At 51.0% G+C, this 17,990-nt stretch overlaps 1 protein-coding gene across 2 annotated transcripts; it reads right to left on the reverse strand.

The window, feature by feature from the left end:
* Window positions 1-3,457: 3,457 nt before the first annotated feature.
* Window positions 3,458-16,345, reverse strand: ACP7 (acid phosphatase 7, tartrate resistant (putative)). 2 transcript variants are annotated; one of them, XM_045570900.1, is made up of 13 exons: window positions 16,141-16,345; window positions 15,123-15,414; window positions 9,571-9,771; window positions 9,091-9,273; window positions 8,140-8,263; window positions 7,858-7,920; window positions 7,617-7,731; window positions 7,423-7,530; window positions 7,280-7,337; window positions 7,118-7,185; window positions 6,944-7,015; window positions 5,323-5,460; window positions 3,458-3,833 (listed from the first exon to the last, which is right to left on the reverse strand). In XM_045570900.1, the coding sequence occupies exons 2-13, from the start codon at window positions 15,241-15,243 to the stop codon at window positions 3,768-3,770; spliced, it is 1,317 nt and encodes a 438-aa protein (XP_045426856.1). In that variant the 5' UTR covers window positions 15,244-15,414; window positions 16,141-16,345; the 3' UTR covers window positions 3,458-3,767. The 2 variants fall into 2 exon arrangements, with proteins under 2 accessions (XP_045426856.1, XP_036264213.2); XM_036408320.2 differs by lacking the exon at window positions 16,141-16,345 and having other exon boundaries at window positions 15,123-15,547.
* Between the last annotated feature and the right edge of the window lie 1,645 nt (window positions 16,346-17,990).

The following is a 17,990-nucleotide window of genomic DNA, read 5'->3' on the forward strand; positions in this document are numbered from 1 at the left end:
CTTAAACACACACACTCAGTCCTGCCTCAGGGCCTTACACCTGCTGGCCCCTCTGCTTGGGTCACTCTTCTGGTCTTTGCTTTGGCCAACTCCCTACCTTTTGGTTCAAATGTCACCTCCTCTCCTAAAGCAATTTACTATCCCACACTGGACTTACACTTGAGGGTATGCTTTCAGGGTTCCTTTTCCTCCCTGGGTAGAACGTAAGTTTCACAATGAGGAAAAGGGAATCTGGGCCAGCACAGTACTTCCAGCACTTGCATCATAGCAAGTGCACAGATCTTTCACGGTGTTTGGTTACAATCAACAGAAACCATTTCTGGCTGATGTGAGCGATGAAGGACTTTAGTAAATAAAATTCGTTAATGAATGAATCCAAACACCCACAGCTTCCCACTCCCTATCTCTGCACAGACCCCCCAGCCACCCCTGGCCCTGCTGCTGCTTCTGGGAGCACTCACCCCAGTCCTCCCTCAGCCTTGCTCAGCTCTGTCTCCCAGAAGCCGGAGTCTCTGGCCCTGCAACCTGTCACTTCCTGTGCGTGTCACATATCACAGGTGTTGCAACCAGCGATACGTGCCTGTCTCCTGTGCACCTCGCAGCGGGTGCTCTGAGGGCTGGGCTTTAATCTGATTCACCTAAATCATTGTCATCCCTGGTATTAGTTACCTGCTCCCTCAGCGCCAGCTCTGTGTTAAGCATTTTACCTTTATTTCTCCTTCCTTCCTTCCTTCCACCAATTAAAATGTGCAACTAATGTGTATTGAGTACTGGGGCTGCAGAAACTCCTACGCCCTGGCTCACATTCTGGTGGAGGAAATAGAGAATACATAACCAAACATGTGTTTGTCACAAAGTCTAAATGGCAAAGGAAAATAAAGCAGGGAAGGGGATGGGAGGTGGGGGTAGAATATTGTTTCAAACAGGTGGTCAGGAAAGGGTCACTGAGGTAGTGAGATTTGACCAGAGGCTTGAAGGAGAGGAAGCCATGTGAGTAGGGGGCGGGGCGAGGGGGGTGGCAGAGTCCCAGGCCCAGGGAACAGCCAGTGAAAACCGCGGAGGGTAGCCTGATAGATGTACAGCAGAGTGGGCAGGAGAGCCATGGGAGGTGAGGCAGGGAGGTGCTGGGGGCAGTTCATGTGGCACGGTCCACAGGGAGGACACTGGCTTTTGCCCCAAGTGTGATGGAGCCACAAGGGGGCTCAGGCAAGGGAGAGACACAGTCTGAGGCGGAGTCCCCAGGTGCCTTTGCTGCGAGAGAAACAGATGGTGGTGGCAGGAACAGGAGCAGCGAGACCAATCAGGAGGCGAGAGATAAGGTGGGTAGGAGTAGGGTGTGGCCTTACAAATGGGAGGAGACACATTCTAGATAAATTTTTAAAAACAAACCAACAGAATTTATTAGGTAATGAAATATGGGCATGAAAAAAAAGAGGAGTCCAGGACAACACCATCAAAGCTTTAACTCATTGAATCCCAAGGCACCCCACCAGGCATGGCTGTTCTTTGCTAGAGATGAAGAAGCAGAGGCTTAGCAAGGGGGGACTCTATGTCGCACAGGAAGTGGCAGAGCTGAGATTTGCAGGGTCTCTGTCTGGCTCCGCGCCAGGCCCTCGCTCTTTGAGGGCCCCATCGCCTGGGCGTGCTCACAGCCTCACTCAGCACACAGATCATGCCAGGCCCGACCGGCTGATTCATTGCTGTCCCGTCCCAGCATTGCCTGGCATCTGGTACGTGGCAGCCTTCGTTAAGGCAACAAATATTTATTAAGCATCTGTCTTGTGCTGGGCGGGCTGGGCTGGTTTGAGCCTGGACACCACCCTCCTGGCTGATAGTCCACCCCCAGACAGTGTCAGCCCAGAAAGGGCAGGGTTGAAGTGGGGGTGTCAGGGGTCTGGGAGAGGCTGATGGAGTGAAAGACCCAGGAATGAACAAGATGTCTTGGTCTTGCCCTCACAGACCCCCAGCCCAGCAGGGCGGATTGACAATGATCTGGTAACAAATCAATGGGAGAACCGTAGAATGCTGGAGCTGGGAATGAAGTACACAGGGCGGGGCAGAGTGGGCGTGGGCATGCTAACTGGTTGTCAGGGAAGGCTGTGACTGGAGGCCTCAGAGGTGCCAGCCTGGATGAGCTGGGGGGAGGGCACTCGGAGAGCAGAGATCCCGTGCCCCGGCCCCATGGGGAAGCAGCGCTGTGTGCGCTCAAGGTGAAGTGGGAGGAAATAGAAACAGAGGCGGGGACATGGAGCAGACCCTCCGCTGTCAGAGGGCGGGGTGGGGGATGGGAGGGACTGGATGAAAAAGGTGAAGGGATTAGCTAAAGAACATAATTATCGCCACAGACACAGACAGCAGTGAGGTCATGGCTAGAGGAAAGGGGGGCTGGGGCTGGGTGGAGGTGGGCAAAGTGGGGCGGGGGTGGGGACAGATTAATAGTGTCAACAGTAAGAACAAAGTTTTTAAAGAAGAAAGACACTGCCAGGAGCCAGTGTGCTCTGGGCTGGATGCGGGGGAAGGGATAGGATGTGAGGAGGCTGACGTGTGAGCGCAGTGGAAGGACAGATGTGAGGTTAGACTGCAGAACTGGGAGTCACCAGACACCCTCCGGAGAGCCTCAGCCTTTGCCAAGGACTGCGGGAGTCAGAGCACTTCACCAGCGGCTCAGAGCCCGCCCATGACTCCATCTCATTCAGGGTAAAGGAGGAAGTCCTCCCTGTGGCCCACAGGCCCCGCCCCGTCCGCCCCATCACTCACTACCTCGTCCCCCCTCATCCTCTCTGCTCCAGACACACTGGCTTCCCCACTGGTCCTCTGACAGGGCAGGCACGTTTGTGTCTCAGGGCCTTGTGGCTGCTTCTCTGCCTGGAACACGGCCCAGGTGGCTCCTGCCTCACTCCCTCCCCTACTCTCCATCCCTCTTCCCTGCTGTTTCTGAGCACTTGTCACTGAATAGCGACACCATTACATATTTTACTTATTTATTGGGTTTGCTGTCTTTCACGGGATAGAATGTCACGAGGGCAGAGACCCCTTGTCCTCAGGATGGAGAACAGAGTCTGGCACATGGTAAGTGCTCAATAAATAATGGTCGAATAAATGACAGGAAGAAGGGAAACAAAATGGGAAGGAGGAAAAGGGGAGGGAAGCAGCAGGTCAGTGAGCACCTAAGGCTGTCAGCCACCCCAGCTGGAAGGCTTCCAGGATAAGCCATTACCAGACTGGGGGACTGTGACACAAAAAGACAGTCATTAGCCCTTTCTGGCTATGGGTGCACTGAGGGCAGGCCTGGGGGGCAGGGGGAGTCACCGTCGCCACCTGCTGGAGAGTGGTATCCTGATGGCTGGGCCCACCTTTCAGACTTGGGGCTGGCCACGCCTCTCGCCCCCCAACCCCTGCAGGCAGGAGAGGTGTGCCCTGGAGGGCATCCCCAGCAGAAGTGCAGAGTCCAAGGAGACACAGCCATGAGCTTCTTTATTCCTGAGGCCCTGCGGGCACCCGCCCGTCGGTGCTGGGCGGCAGTGGCAGGGCTGTGCCACCCTCCTGTGCGTCTGAGTCTGTCTGTGTCCACAACTGCCCTTCGAACACAGCCGCTGGGGACTCCCCACCTCTCCAGGAGGGGAGAGCTGCCCAGCCCCTCGGCGCTGCATTCATCCACATGGGCTCTCAGGAAGGCAGAGGAGTCGGGCCTGCCCTGACTCCCCAGCCGGGCGTGCGTAGCGTCCGGTTACATAAGCCAAGGCCTCAAGGCTCGGAGTGGCCCATCCCTAGAGGTACATCATCCGGTGGAGCAGGGGCCTCACCACCCACACATCATCCACAATCTTTCCATCCTGCAAGTAACAAAAACAGAGGACATAAGGACTGAAGGCCTAGACTCTGGAGCCAGGTCGCTGGGTTCAAATGCCAGCTTTGCATCCGATGTGCTGTGTGACCTTGGGCAATTTGCTAGATCTCTCTGAGCCTCCACTTCCTTATCTGCAAAAATGATCGTAATAGTACCTGCCTTGCTGATGGGGTGGGAATGAAGGGAGACTTGGAAAGGGCTGTGTAAATGCAGGCTATTGCTGTTAGAGAGCAAGCCCGGGAGTCAGACAAACCTCACTTCAGTCCCAGCGCAGCCACTCTGCGTGTGGCCTGACTCTGAGCCGAATCTCCATGTTCTATAAACCAGGGCAGTGGTTGGCAAACTCATTAGTCAACAGAGCCAAATATCAGCAGTACGGCGATTGAAATTCTTTTGAGAGCCACATTTTTAAAGTTAAACTTCTTCTAATGCCACTTCTTCAAAATAGACCCTCCCAGGCTGTGGTATTTTGTGGAAGAGCCACACTCAAGGGGCCAAAGAACCACATGTGGCTCAAGAGCTGAGTTTGCTGACCACGGAACTAGGGAGGACAGAAAAAAGTAGCCGAAACCGGTTTGGCTCAGTGGATAGAGCGTCGGCCTGTGGACTGAAAGGTCCCGGGTTCAATTCCGGTCAAGGGCATGTACCTTGGTTGCAGGCACATCCCCAGTGGGGGGAGTGCAAGAGGCAGCTGATCAATGATTCTCTCTCATCGATGTTTCTAACTCTCTATCCCTCTCTCTTCCTCTCTGTAAAAAATTAATAAAATATATATTAAAAAAAAAAAGTAATACGCACAACAGCCTGCCCTGGTGTGTGTGCCACTCATGAAATGGTAGTTACGTGTCATAAAAAGAGCACGGCCTTTAGGGTCAGACCCCAGTTCTGCCACCCTCCGGCTGGGTGAAAATTACTTCTCTCTCTGAGCCTCAGTTCTCTCATCTGTAAAATGGAAAAAAGTCCTCCCCATGGGATTGTTGAGACTAAAGTGCTACAGTGTGGAGCATCTGGTACACAATAGGTACTCAACAAATCACAGTGATTATCATTATTTTACAATTATAGTAACAAAAATAAAGAAACGTGGGCATGCTTACTTGGGTAATCTAACCTTAAGCCATTTGGACCACACACACATGGTACTGGCTCCCCTTACCCTCCTCCCAGCACCTGTCTTTTTCTTTCCCTGCTTCATGTTGATAAATAGCTGTAGAATTTACCATGTTTTAAAAGCTGTTTTAAGTACTTTATATATAATAAGTCACTAACCCCATATCATCCCGTGAGGCAGAAACTCTTAAACATCCCCATCTGGTAGATGTGAAACCTGTGCCTCAAAGTTAAATTCCTGGAGGTCAGCTGGCTGGAAGCAGCAGAGGTAAGATCTGAACCCAAGCTTCCTGGCTCGAGAGTTCTCAGCTCCGAGCACGCTGCGCCGGCTGCTCAGGATGGTGGCTCAGGCACCCCTCACTGACCTGGTCATCGGACACCTGCTGGACGTGGACGTGGGTCCCATTGAGGATGTGTAGCCGCGTGTACCCGTACTCCTTCACTCGCACGGCGCTCCAAGGCCGCGGGAAGAGGGTGAAGCGGGTCAGCCGCTCCTCACAGCCCTGCAAGGACAGCTGTTCAGACCGGGGCCGGCCGGGCGCAGAGGACCGCAGAGGAGAGGAAACAACCTGCCAGGCCAGGACCCTGCTGCCCCCAGTGGAGAGAAAGTCAGTCAGAACTTGACATCAACAATGCTCACAAGTGAGTGTTGCGACCCAGCCAGGCACCCTGTGCCAGGTCTTCTAGAAAGTGCACAGCTATGACTCTTCCAACGCAGCATTTTCTGCCACGGCCCCGAGCTGGAAGCCACCAAGTGCTCAGTGAAGTACATTGCAGCCCAACCGTTACAAAGCAGGGTGATACAGAGAGGGGCCAGGATGTGTCATTAAAGGGAAAATGCAATGGCAAAGCAGAAGAAATTGAAGGCTCTCAATCCTCACTGAGCAACAGACACTCCAAGAAAGCTTTTTAAACTTGCCAAAAGGGATGCTCGTTCTTACAGTAGAATATGCCAAGTGAGTGAGGGAGCTCAAAAAAATGACCATTTGCAGCCATCATTATAATAACTGACTGAAGCAAGAATTACCAGGAGATGGTAAAACTAGTGGTGAAAGTTTGAGGTATAACATGATATTTGCTTGGCCTCAACACCTTAACAAAATGATCAGAGTGAACATCCTCAGTAATGAGACAGTTCCCTACCACATCTACAAGATGGGAAACTAAGGCTTAAAGAGTTAAAGAGATACCACGAGCTCCTAGGAGGATGCCCTGAGAGCAAGGTATCACTTTTGTGTATTCTTATCAAAAAGGCATTAACCTCCATCTACCAGAGCAAACATCAAACAAACCCAGGCTGAGGTATATTCTACAAAATGATTTTGCTATACTCTTTAAGTTTTTCAAGGTCACAAAAAATGAAGACAGTGTAGGGAAATGTTTCCAATGAAAGGAAGCTAAAAAGGCAAGACACCGAAATAGAACATGTGATTTTGAACTAGATCCTGGGCCAGAAAAATTCTCTGCTTTGATTTAAAGGATAGGAATGGGGCAAATGGCTAAATCTGAGTAAGATCTGTGGATCAGATAGTAATAGTATATTATCAAGGTTAACTACTTGAGTTTGATTATTACACGGTAATGATAAGAGATAAGATAATGTTCTTGTTTTCTAGGAAAGACAGACAGAGAGGGACAGAGGCATAATTTCTGAAACTTATTCTTCACTGGATCTTAAAATAATAAAATGTATATATGTGCATATATACACATGTATACATACAGAGAGACTAAAACAAATATGTGTGGATCTATCCAGTCAACCTGGGCAAGCGCCTAGCCCCTGCCACCTATTGAACTTGTGACTGTCAATGAGTATTTTACTGTCTGAGCCTCTGTTTGCACATCTGTACGGTGAGCATGTTGCTAGGTTGAGTTAGTGATAGTGACTGTATGAAGCACGCAGCACCCTGGCTGGTACAAGTTCGACCCTCCACAAAGAGCAAGAGGAGAGAAGCCAGAGGCACCCTTTGCCGCCCTGCTCACAGCTGATCCTGTGATGATGTGGACAGGGCCTCGAGGGTTGGTGTAGGGCATCTCTTGGCTGCCGTTAAATACCTGGAGAAGGGGACAAGGGAGAGGGGTGAGTCAGACCAGGCCAGGCCAGAGGGTCTGAGTAGGGTCCGTTGACAGCAGCCCTCAGCCCTCCCTGGACCTCACCTGGTAGTTGTAAATTGGCCACAGCCGTTCGTACGAGTGCTCATGAGCCCACAGCTGCAGGTCGACCCCTGAGACAGAGTGAGGGTGGGACTGGGGAGTCAGGCCCCTGCATCCAAGTGACTGGGGCCAGAGCATTTCCACCCCAACCCCCCAGTCACTTACCGTACTTGTAGAAAAGATCCTCCAATCCAAACAACTTGCCGAAGAGGCCTTTTCGAACCTGGGCAGGAGGAGCAGAGTGGGGGGTGGGTGATCAGGGCGGACCCCCTCCCGGCTCTCACACCCTGCCCGGGAGGGGTCCTCACCTTGCTTTCATGCCACGTGCAGTCATCCACATCCGCGTTGGAGCAGTACATGGGCCGATGGCCCATGGTGATGATCCACGGCCGGGCGGCCCGGTTCTTGTTGGCTTTCTAGGAAGAAGGGCCAGGGTGAGAGGTGGCAGTAGGAGGGGAGGGGAGGCAGGTCCAAGAGGTGACAGGGACCTCCACCCCATTACCTGGAGGTCGCTCTCCAGCCAGTGAAACTGCCTCTCTACCAGGTGGCGGCCGTAGTGGAGGTAGAAATAAACTTCGGTAGAGAAGGAGATGATGTGCGCAGGGCCCAGATCCCAGCTGAGGGGTCAACAGGCAGAGATCAGAGATAGGGTCTGGGCTACATCTCCCATCCTTCAGGGCAGTGAGGTCAGTCCCCAGTGCCCTCCCCTTCGCCCCTTCTCTCCCCCCCACCCCCCAGGTTACCTGTACCACAGGCCCTCGTTGTTCCCGGGCATGCTGAAGCGAGCCTTGTAGTTAGAGAAGTTGCTGAAAAAAGGAAGTAAAAGGATGGGGGGAGGGTCTGGGTGCCATGCCCACCCGTCCCCTGAGGACCCTGAGATCAAGTCTGGCTCCCAGACCCTCCCGCCTCTCCTCTCAGGACCACAAAGGAGCTGCTGCAGCGTGAGGGACTCAGGTGAGACGCTAACCGGGACCTGTCTGTTCCCATTGGCCAGGCCCACGCCCACCCGGAGCCCCGGCCCTCACTAGCGCTCCTCGTGATTCCCCGGGCAGGTCATGTACGGGAGGCTGGCGGCCACCGGCTCGATGAGACGCATGAACTCGTCACCCACACGAGCGTTGTCCTGGTCCATGTTGTAGGCAAAGTCTCCTGGGGAGGGGGCCGGGGGGAGGGGCAGTGAGGACCAGAACTAGCTCTGCTTCCTCCGAACTGAGAGCCTGGTTGCTCAGGTGTGGGCTGGGCAACCTCTGGCCCCTGAGCCCGCCCGGTTCTCTGGCCCCGCCTCACACCACCCACGTGTGCACTTGAAGTGTTTCCGAACCTCCGGCCCCTGAGACCCCACGGGACCGGGCCAGTCTCCCGCGCTGATCACAGCAGCCCTGGCCATCCTGTGCCTCCAGAACACCGCCGCGGATGTAGTCCGTACTGGTTTTACGCCAGGCACCGTCCCAAAGGCTCCATGCTTGGTCATCAGAGTCTTTAAAACACCCTCTGAATCGGGTGTTATTATCCCATTTCAGGTGGGGAAGCCAGGCCGGAGAGGTTAAGCACTCACCAAGGTCACAGAGCGGGCTAGTGAAGACCCAGGAGGCCACTGAGTCTGGCTTCGAGCCACACCAGCCCCAGGCGTCACCTCCCACCTGGCTCTGTCCCTCACGTCACACAGCATGACAATAACTAGCACTTATGTGCCGGGCAATGCCACCTTATTTAGCCACCACAACAGTCCCATGAATTCTGAGCGTCTTAGTCCGGTAATAACAGAGGAGAAAACCGTGCAGGTAGCTCTAAGGTGGGAGTTGGACTTTAGCCTGGTAAGTCCGGCAGTCAGACACCATCTCCAGGGCCAGCCTCATCCCCGTCCCCTCAGGACCACGCAGGCCCTTGCCCCAGCCCCTCCGCAGTCCTGGCGTCGCCTCCCCCCACGTTTCCCACCCCTCCCCACTCCTCCAGGCGCACCCTTGCCAATGCCTCACCCACATGGAGAACAGCGTCGTACATGCCCTGCTGGGTGTCCCTGCGCAGCCGGGGGAGGGCCCTCGGGTTGTCAGCACCCAGGTCTCCAAATACCGCCAGCAGGGGGCTCCAGTGGGGCCCGTTCCTGAGGGCCCTGAAGCGGAACCGGCGGCTCCAGCCCTGGGCGCTGCCGCAGCGGTACACTGGGGAGGGGAGGTCACCGTCAGCTGGGGCTCCGTGTGTCTCCTCCGCCCCCGCCATCCTCAGCTGCCTCCACCCCGCCATCCTCAGCTGCCTCCTCCACCCCGCCATCCTCAGCTGGCAGAGGGAGGAGGCAGTGGGGTTGAGTGAGTCTGACCCATGCCCCTCTGTCCAATTCACCCCAGGACCTCAGCGCCTTCATTTTCATTCAGTGTCTCTGAGCACCTGCCAGCGGCAGCTTCTAATCCATGTCCCACTCCCTTCCGGTTCCCTCCTCCACACCGGCCGGCCCCGCTCACCGTACTGGACCCCCGGCAGCAGCCCCCGCAGCGTGACGCGGTGTATGTAGAGCTTGCGCCGGAGGAAGCCCCCGTCCACAAAGGGGCTGACGCTGCCCTGGGCCCGGAAGGGCAGGGGCCCGGATAGCTGCAGCCCGAACTGCACTTCAGAGCGGGTGGGAACCCACGTGGTCCAGGTGACAGTCATGGAGCCCGGCTCCCCTGGGCAGGAAGGAACAGAGAGGGGCGGGCAGTGAGGCCGGGCAGGGCAGGGAGAGAGAGCAGCGGACAAGGATTAACAGCTCCTGAAGACTCCATGGTTAAGGACAGAGGTCGTGGCACTTTCTAAATTCAATCCCAACTCTGCCATTTCCAAGCTGTGCTTTCCTTGGGCAAGTCTCTGCCTCTCTGAGCCCGTTTCCTTATCTGTCAAATGGAATAATAATAGTACCTATTCCACAGGGTTGTTATGAGGCGTAAATTAATAAACATAAGTAAAGCATTTGAAACAGTGCCTAGCATGCTTAGGGTTATATGAGTGAATGGATATTACTATTACTATTACTATTATTATTATTATTATTATTTACTCTGTGCAGGCCTTGTGCCAAACATCTTACATACATAATATCACTTAGGGGTTAAAAACTCAGATGGCCAGAGGCCAGCTAGGTAAAATAAGTGGGGAAAAGGCCAGCTGTCACGTGCAAGACAGTACGGAGTTGGGGGAGGGGTGGCAAACTGCAGACCCTGCCCATCTAAGAAGGACAGCCATCGCTCAGCTCTGGGGATGCAGCCGTCGATCAGTTCTGGGGACACCTGCCATGCAACAAGCAGGCCCAGAGCCACCAGACCTGTCAGTTTTTAGAGTAAATTTTTGTACTGTGGTTTTTATGTCCCGAGTATATATAGATAGATATACAAATCCAGACTTTTAAGTGATTGTTCCAAATTCTTAAACATGAGCAACCAAATCAAGGTTTTAAAAATATCCTGAGGTACAGCGTAATGTGAAGTGTTCACCTCCCATCTGGTTCCCTGTCCCCTCATGTCACAACAGCAATGGTAAAGCTTCACCAGCACCATGAAAATGCACTCGCACAAGGTGACTGATTGCCACACTGTGTGCAAGCACAGTGCACCAGAAACAACTGAAAGGCCCACACGTAGGAGAGTGACTGAATAAACCCTACCGCATGGGCACGTGGAGCACTGTGCAGCTGTCAAAAGGAAGAGGACAAGCTCTGGGAACTCTAGGGTATGGAATGATGGCAGGACATACAGTTAAATTAAAAAGCAAAGTATACAAGAGTATAGTCAGCTACTCTTCATGGAAGAAGATATAAGACAATACACAATGATATGCTCTTTTGTACAAAGAAAATACAAGGAGGATATACTAGAAACTAAAGCGATGGATTACTTACCTGGGGTGGATGAGAAAGAAAGGGGTAGGAGAAAGGAGAACTGGGGAAGCTGGAATGAAGAGGGAGGATGCCTCTCTGATCTATCTTTTTTGCATAAAAATTCTGAATTCTTAGAAGCTATAGCATGTTTCATCTCTCCTTCATATACCCTAAAAGTAAACTAACAAAATTACCCAGGATGTAGGGAGAAGCTAGTGTGTAATATAAACACTAACAAATGGATGTAACTATATTTAAAAATGAATAAAGTAACCACTCTGAAGGGCGGGGGAAGAAAGGTGACTGTAGGAAATAGGTCTTGACTGGGCAGTAAGATGACAGAGAAAAAGGACTGCATAAGTGCCGCCATCCAGTAAGAGTTCTCACAGGCATTTGGGCAAACAATTTTGACTTCATGTCTATACTAGCACTGAACCAGCAAGTGTACGCAGATAGTGGGAGCTATGGTTCTCAGGGTTGGAGGAAGAAGTTACAATCAAGGAAAGAAGGAAAAATAAACCTTTGGTGTTGGACTCAGATCAGAAGTATCAGTATATCCCACGGCATAATAAATACACAGATAGATACAGAAATAGAGACATGGCATGTGCTAATAAGCACACCCACATGTATGGCCGAGCTTCATTTGTGAGGAACTAGAGACAATCACGGAGGAACTCAGTGGCAATGAGCACAGCTAGTGCTCAGAACTTGATTTCTAATTACCCATCCTTCAAAGGAAGGAATCAGGGCTCTTTGGAGACATTGTTGATTATAGCGATGGGCAGGAAATATACAGAAGAGGTGCCAGAGAGGGAAGAAGTGCTCAAAAAATGAAGGAGTCTTGTGAAAAGAAAACAGAAGCTGCCCTGGCCAGCGTTGCTCAGTCGTCAGAGCATCGGTCTGAGCACCAAAGGATTACAGGTTTGATTCCCGGTCTAGGGCACATACCTGGGCTGCAGGTTCGATCCCTAGCCCACTCGGGACACGTTCAGGAAGCAACCAATCGATCGATGTGCCTCTCTCACACCAATTTCTCCCTCTCTCTCTCTCTCTCTCTCTCTCTCTCTCTCTCTCTCTTTCTCTCTCTCTCTCTCTTCCCCCATCCTCCCTTCCACTCTCTCTAAAATTCAATGGGAAAAAAAAGCCTTGAGTGACGACGATTAACAAAAATAAAAATAAAATGAAAATAAAAGAACACAGAGGCCAATCTGAAGGAATTGCAAAAGACCAAATCAGGGACAATTTGATTTGTCCAACTGCAAAGACCAAATTGGTGTGTGTGGTTTTTTTTGGTTTTTTTTGTCCAATTGCAAAAGATCAAATCAGGGATAATCCACAAAATAAATAGCGATAGTACAGAATTTTAAGCCATGGAATAAAATAAGTATTCATGAGTCTATACTGATATAAAGAAATGATTGAATAAATAAATAAATGGAGGAGGGAAGGACAGCCTTTCCTTAGAATAGAATTTCAATTAGATGAAAAGAGAGAATTAGAAGATTACAAAATCACAATTAGGTGAATATCATGCTAATAATTGTTTCAGACAAGATTCATGATAAATACTAATATTAGTGGACAGGTTTGAAAAGAAATATGACTTTGTAGTTTTAAGGAATCTTCCCCAAGATTTTTATTAACAACAAAGGAAAGAATAAAAACTTTACAACAGAGAAACCCAAGGACTAAGCAGTGACAGTCAGCATCACCAGGAACAGCAATAAGCCATCATGCATTAAGGACACAACATTACACCTTGGTCATTTGCCACAAAAACACATAACTTAGCTCCAATCATGAGAACATATCAGACAAACACAAAGTGAACGATGTCCTACAAAATAACTGCTCAGTATTCAAAAATGTCAAAAAATAATGGAAGGTAAGGAAAGACTGAGAAACGGGAGATTGGGGGATAGTAAGGAGACACAACAACTAAATGTCAAATAACGAAATCAGTGGAAAGAACTGCTGAATTCCAAACAAGATCTGTAGTTTAATTAATAGCATTGCACCAAAGTAATTGGTATTAATAATAATGCCAGCCCGGCCAGCATGACTCAGTGGTTGAGCGTTGACCTATGAACCAGGAAGTCACGGTTCGATTCCCAGTCAGGGCACATGCCCAGGTTGTGGGCCTGATCCCTAGTGCAGGGTGTGCAGGAGGCAGCCTATCAATGATTCTCTCTCATCATTGATGTTTCTATCTCTTTCTCTCTCTCTCCCTTCATCTCTGAAATCAATAAAAATGTAGTTTGAAAAAATAGTGCCATGGTTACGTAAAATGTTAACATTAGGAGAGATTGGGTGAAGGAGGATATAGAAACTCTGTCATATTTGTGCAAATTTCCTGTTAAATCTAAAATAAGTACAAAATATAAAGTCTTAAAACAAATACCATGGCTCTTGAGTTGCTTAGGTTCAAATCCCAGACTGTGTGACTTAGGGTCAGACTCTTCATCTCCATGAGCCTCAGTTTACTCTTTTGTATAATGGGAATAACAATAGTACCTATAGCTTACGGCCCAAATGAGGTCAATTGAGTTATCCTTCTGATGCACTTAGTCAAAGAGTATGTTGACTACTGTCATTTTGTGGGCAAAAGGACAGCTGTGATCTCTGGGTTTTCATAGCAGCTCCGTGAGATGGATTTTACTGTTGTTCCTTTTATCTCAGAGGTCTCCAGGCAAAGTGTCTTGTCCAAGGTCACTGGATCAACAAATGCCAAAGCCAGTTCATTCATGCAGTTTCAGATTCCACATTGCAACTAATCTTTAAGAAACTATTTTCCTTAAAAGTGTCATGGTCACAGAAAACAAGGAAAAATTGAGGAAGTGTCCCAGAGAGGAGGGGACTAGAGACATGGCAGCTAGATGCAACGTGGGATCCTGCAATGGACCCTGGATTAGAATTAAGGCATTAGTGGAAAAGCTGGTGAAATATTAAAAAAAATAAAATCCATGGTTTAGTTAGTAATGTGATACCAATGTTAAGTTCTTAGCTTGATACAGGTACCATGGACACAGAAGAAATTAACATTTTAGGGAAGGGAAGCTGGGTGAAAGATGTATGAAAAGTGTGCCATCTTTGCGACTCTCTGTAAGTCTAGAAATATTTCAAAATAAAAAGCTACCATAATTAGGAAGGAAGGGAGGAAAATAGGAAAGGAAGGAACAAAGGAAGGGTGAGTTGAGTTTTGGTGCAAAAAAAGGAATAGCCCCAATTATTTGAAACTCCTTTTAAGGAGTTTAAATTCTCTTCTCTGTTTCAACCACATGTCTGCGTGAGACCAAATTTTCTTCATAGATATCTTCCAAAGCAGCATGTTATCAAAACAGTCTGAACCAGAAGCAGATGTGAGGAGGATCAAACTTCTCCAGGCATTAAAGTGACTTAAACAGATGTAACTCAATGGCACTCTTTTCACTAGATTTCCTTCCTTTGTAAAGTGTAGTCATTTTTCATGAAAAATGTCATTACCTTAATGCAGATGGGTTTATTACTATTCACTTAAATGACAATAAGTATTACTAAATGCCTCAGCTTGGGTTTCTAATACGGCAAATGCTATAGATATAACTCACATAAACTAAAGCTCTTTGAGGTTCTCAAGAATTGTAGCTGTGCTGAGATAAACACATGTGAGAACCTCTGCTACACACCAAGCTTTGTTTTTGTTTGTTTCTTCTTTTTGCCATGTCACAGGTAACATCTCACCTATTCCTCACTCTGAGGTCACACTACTGCTATTCTATTGTCCAGAGAAATTAAGTCGCTTGCCCAGGGTCACACAGCAGCTAGGTAGCAAAACTGGGATTCAAGCCCAGGGAATCTGTATGCAAAGGGTCCATGGCCCAAGACCTTACTACCAGTGCACCACCACCTGGTGATCAAGGAGCAGGAGACAGCCTTGTGGGGACACAATGAACAAGAGCAATAGCAACCCCTCTTGGGGGCACTTACTATAGCTGGGCACCAGAATCATCTCCCACCAGCCCGATGAGCCACTGCTGGTAATCCCCACTAACAGAGGCAGACAGCTGAGGCTCAGGAAGGCCAGCCACCAGGCTCCGGTCTCACGGCCATCAGTGTGTGATTCCTGAGCCCCCCTCCCAATGGGCCTCACTGGGCAGTGTCCTGGGAGGGGTCACAGACACTTACCTGGGTACGACAGGTGGACTTGCTCCGGGGCAGCACTGGGGTCCTTTGGGGCCCCCTGGACTCCCAGGGAGAACAACAGGAGCAGACAACAGCAGGACCAGCAGCGGAGAGAGGGGCGCATGGTGGTGGCGGAGGGGGCCGAGACGGGGAAGGGATGGCGGCCGTAGCAGATCAGACTCCGTTGGGGACAGTAGGAGGGGCTGGGAGGATGAAGAATGGAGGGGGTCAGGCAGTGTCCCTGGAAGTGAGGCAGGCCGGAAGGGAGGTCTTCAGGGGGACGGTCATCCAGATGCTGGAGAGCAAACAGAAAGATGATCACTACCCAGCAGCCAACGCAATCAGAGCTTCCTCGCCCGGTGCCTAGCACTTTGCATAGATTAACTAACTCCTGGGAGCCTCGCAGCATTCCTCCGTGTGCTGGCCTCTGTGATCAACAGCCATATCACAGCTGAGGAAAATGAGCAGCCCGGTGATTCAGCTGCACAGCTAGGAGGTGATGGAGCCCGGATCGGAACCCAGGAGCCCTGGCCCTGAACCACAGCTCACTCTCAGCACAAGAGCTTTGGAGTGGGGGGTGGGGGTGGGGAGAAGGGGAGCTCAAGTAGGAGTTCCCTTTGGCAACCCCACCCGCAGGATTCCATTCCGCTTTTAGTAACCCCAGGTTCTTCTACCTGATTCCCCACATCCCTAGCATTCCGCCCTGCCCTCGGGGACCTCATCACTTGACTCCATCCTCCAGCCTTCTGTTTTGGTCTTAGTGACCTGAATTCTCCATTCCATCCCCAGATCCCTCAGAAGTCCATCCTACCTGGAGCGGCCCCGGCCCTTCTGCCATCCCCCCCACAGCACCCCATCCTGCCTTTGGGACCCCCGGCCCCGCCCTCCCACTCCACCTTATACCCACCCCCCTCTCCGCAGCCCTCCCGGGGGCTCCAGTTGGGTCCCAGCTCCCCCGGGACCTGCCGGGGCAGAGCCGGGCGGGGGGCTGGGGCGGGGCGCCCTCCGGGACCCGGCTCACCCTCGAGGGCGCCGTCGGCCGCACGCGCGTCTCGGCCCCGGCGCGCCCGGTATTTATGGGTTCGCAGAGGCCTCCCGCCGCCCACACCGCCGCCGTCCGGCCCCGGAAGAGCCTGCCGGCCCCGGTGACGGGCTCCGCAGACAGCTAGGGCCCCGGGTCCCACAGGTCCGGCCGGTCCGGGAGTCCCACGCCCACCACCCCCCTCCCCTGGGGCGGGGCGTGAGAAGGAGACCCAGAAAGGTTGGGGCCGCCGCCGCCGCCTCCGAGCGGCCTCGGGGAGCGCCCGGACGGGGAAGGCTGCGCGGGTCCCCGCCCCGCCCGCGGCCGCGGAGCCCGGGATGCGGACCCGACTCCCCCGCGCCGCGGACGGACCCCTCGGCGCCCAGGTATGCCGGCACCTGCGCCCGCGCCCGGGGCCGTAGGATCCCCTTCCCGTCCGCACCTTCATCTTCCTCTTCCCCCTCCGCCGACTAAGCCCCCGGATTCCGCACCAGCCCGGGCTGCTTCTGAGCCTGGGGCTGGTTACTCGACGTCCATGGGCCTCGAATTCTTTTTTTTAAATATATTGATTTTTATTGACTTAGGAGAGATAGAAACATCAATGATGAGAGGGAATCATTTATGGGCTGCCTCCTGCACGCCCCCTACTGGGGATCCAGCCCGCAGCCCAGGCATGTGCCCTGAGCGGGAATCAAACCTCTGAACCACACTGGTGGGGGGGGTTGGGGGGGGGGTACGGGGACGGGGGTGTCTCCGTACCCTATTGGCTGTTGTGAGGATTAAACTAGTTGCCACATGAAATTTCATGCTAAGAATGCAGCCTGGCCCAGAGTGAGGGCTGGATAAGAATCAGCGGTTATTTCTGTATGAATGCATGAACTCCAGACATTGCCCTGCGGTCTCAGAGGAAGCAAGTGAGACTTTGTAAACCTCTGTGCTCTGTTGGAAGGCTGTGGGTGGCTTGCCACAAAGGATGCTTGAGGGTTCCTCGAGCAGCAGCGAAAGTACAAATGTACAAATACTGTTTATAGATGTACAAGTATTTTTTAAACAAATATGTGATACAGTAGTACATGTGATTCCTTCTCTTTTGAGATTTTATATTTGAACTTATTCCTCATTGAACTATAGTTGAATTATATGCTTCTTTTTTATTTTACTTTCAATTACTGTTTTCAATTAATATTATTTTGTATTCGTTTCAGGTGTACAGCAGCATAGTATATGCTTTTTTTTTCATGCATTAAACCTCAAGTCCTAGTGGCAGGTCCCAAACCATGCTAATTTAGAAGTTTTGATGAGTGTGTAGATGTTTGAGAGTCCTGCAGGGACTGTATGGGATTTGAAAACAAGTGCTCTCTTTTCAAGACAAAGCTAGAGATTGCTAATAATCCTGTGGTCTGTTCACACACACCTCCATCCCCTTCCCCTCCCCCCACACTTCCCCACCACATGGCAGAAAGGCATGCTAAATTGCAATTACATCAGCAGTTCTTATTATGAAATAGTTTAATTTCATTAACCCCCGAAAAGGGACGTGGGGACTCACAGGGTTTCCAAACTACATTTTGAAAACCTCCAAGTTAAAGGGTAGTGAAAGCAAAGAGGTCATTGTTTTTCCCATCCAAGTTCACATAACTGAATTCTATGCACCTCTCAGGTTAAAAGGCCCCACTGGAATCATGGTGGGTGAGGGCTCCTCGCTCACTTATAGCCCCTCCCCTACTCTCAGAATAACCATCAACTGATTTCTAGTTTCTCTTTTTAGATACCTTTGTGTTTTGAGAAACATACTTCCACTTCCCTATTTCTTATTTCACTCTTTTTTTAAAATATATTTTTATTGATTT

Source organism: Pipistrellus kuhlii, unplaced genomic scaffold, assembly GCF_014108245.1.
Source record: "Pipistrellus kuhlii isolate mPipKuh1 unplaced genomic scaffold, mPipKuh1.p scaffold_m20_p_38, whole genome shotgun sequence".
Taxonomy (NCBI): domain Eukaryota; kingdom Metazoa; phylum Chordata; class Mammalia; order Chiroptera; family Vespertilionidae; genus Pipistrellus; species Pipistrellus kuhlii.

Bases quoted from the DNA above. Each gene is read 5' to 3' on its own strand.
- ACP7 (XM_036408320.2), bottom strand. From the start codon at position 15,528: ATGCTGCGAGGCTCCCAGGAGTTAGTTAATCTATGCAAAGTGCTAGGC. The intron at 9,274-9,570 runs GTGAGCGGGGCC...TCCCCTCCCCAG, and splicing joins GCTGCCGGGGGTCCAGTACG to TGTACCGCTGCGGCAGCGCC. The intron at 5,461-6,943 runs GTGAGCAGGGCG...CTGTCCTTGCAG, and splicing joins ACATCATCACAGGATCAGCT to GGCTGTGAGGAGCGGCTGAC.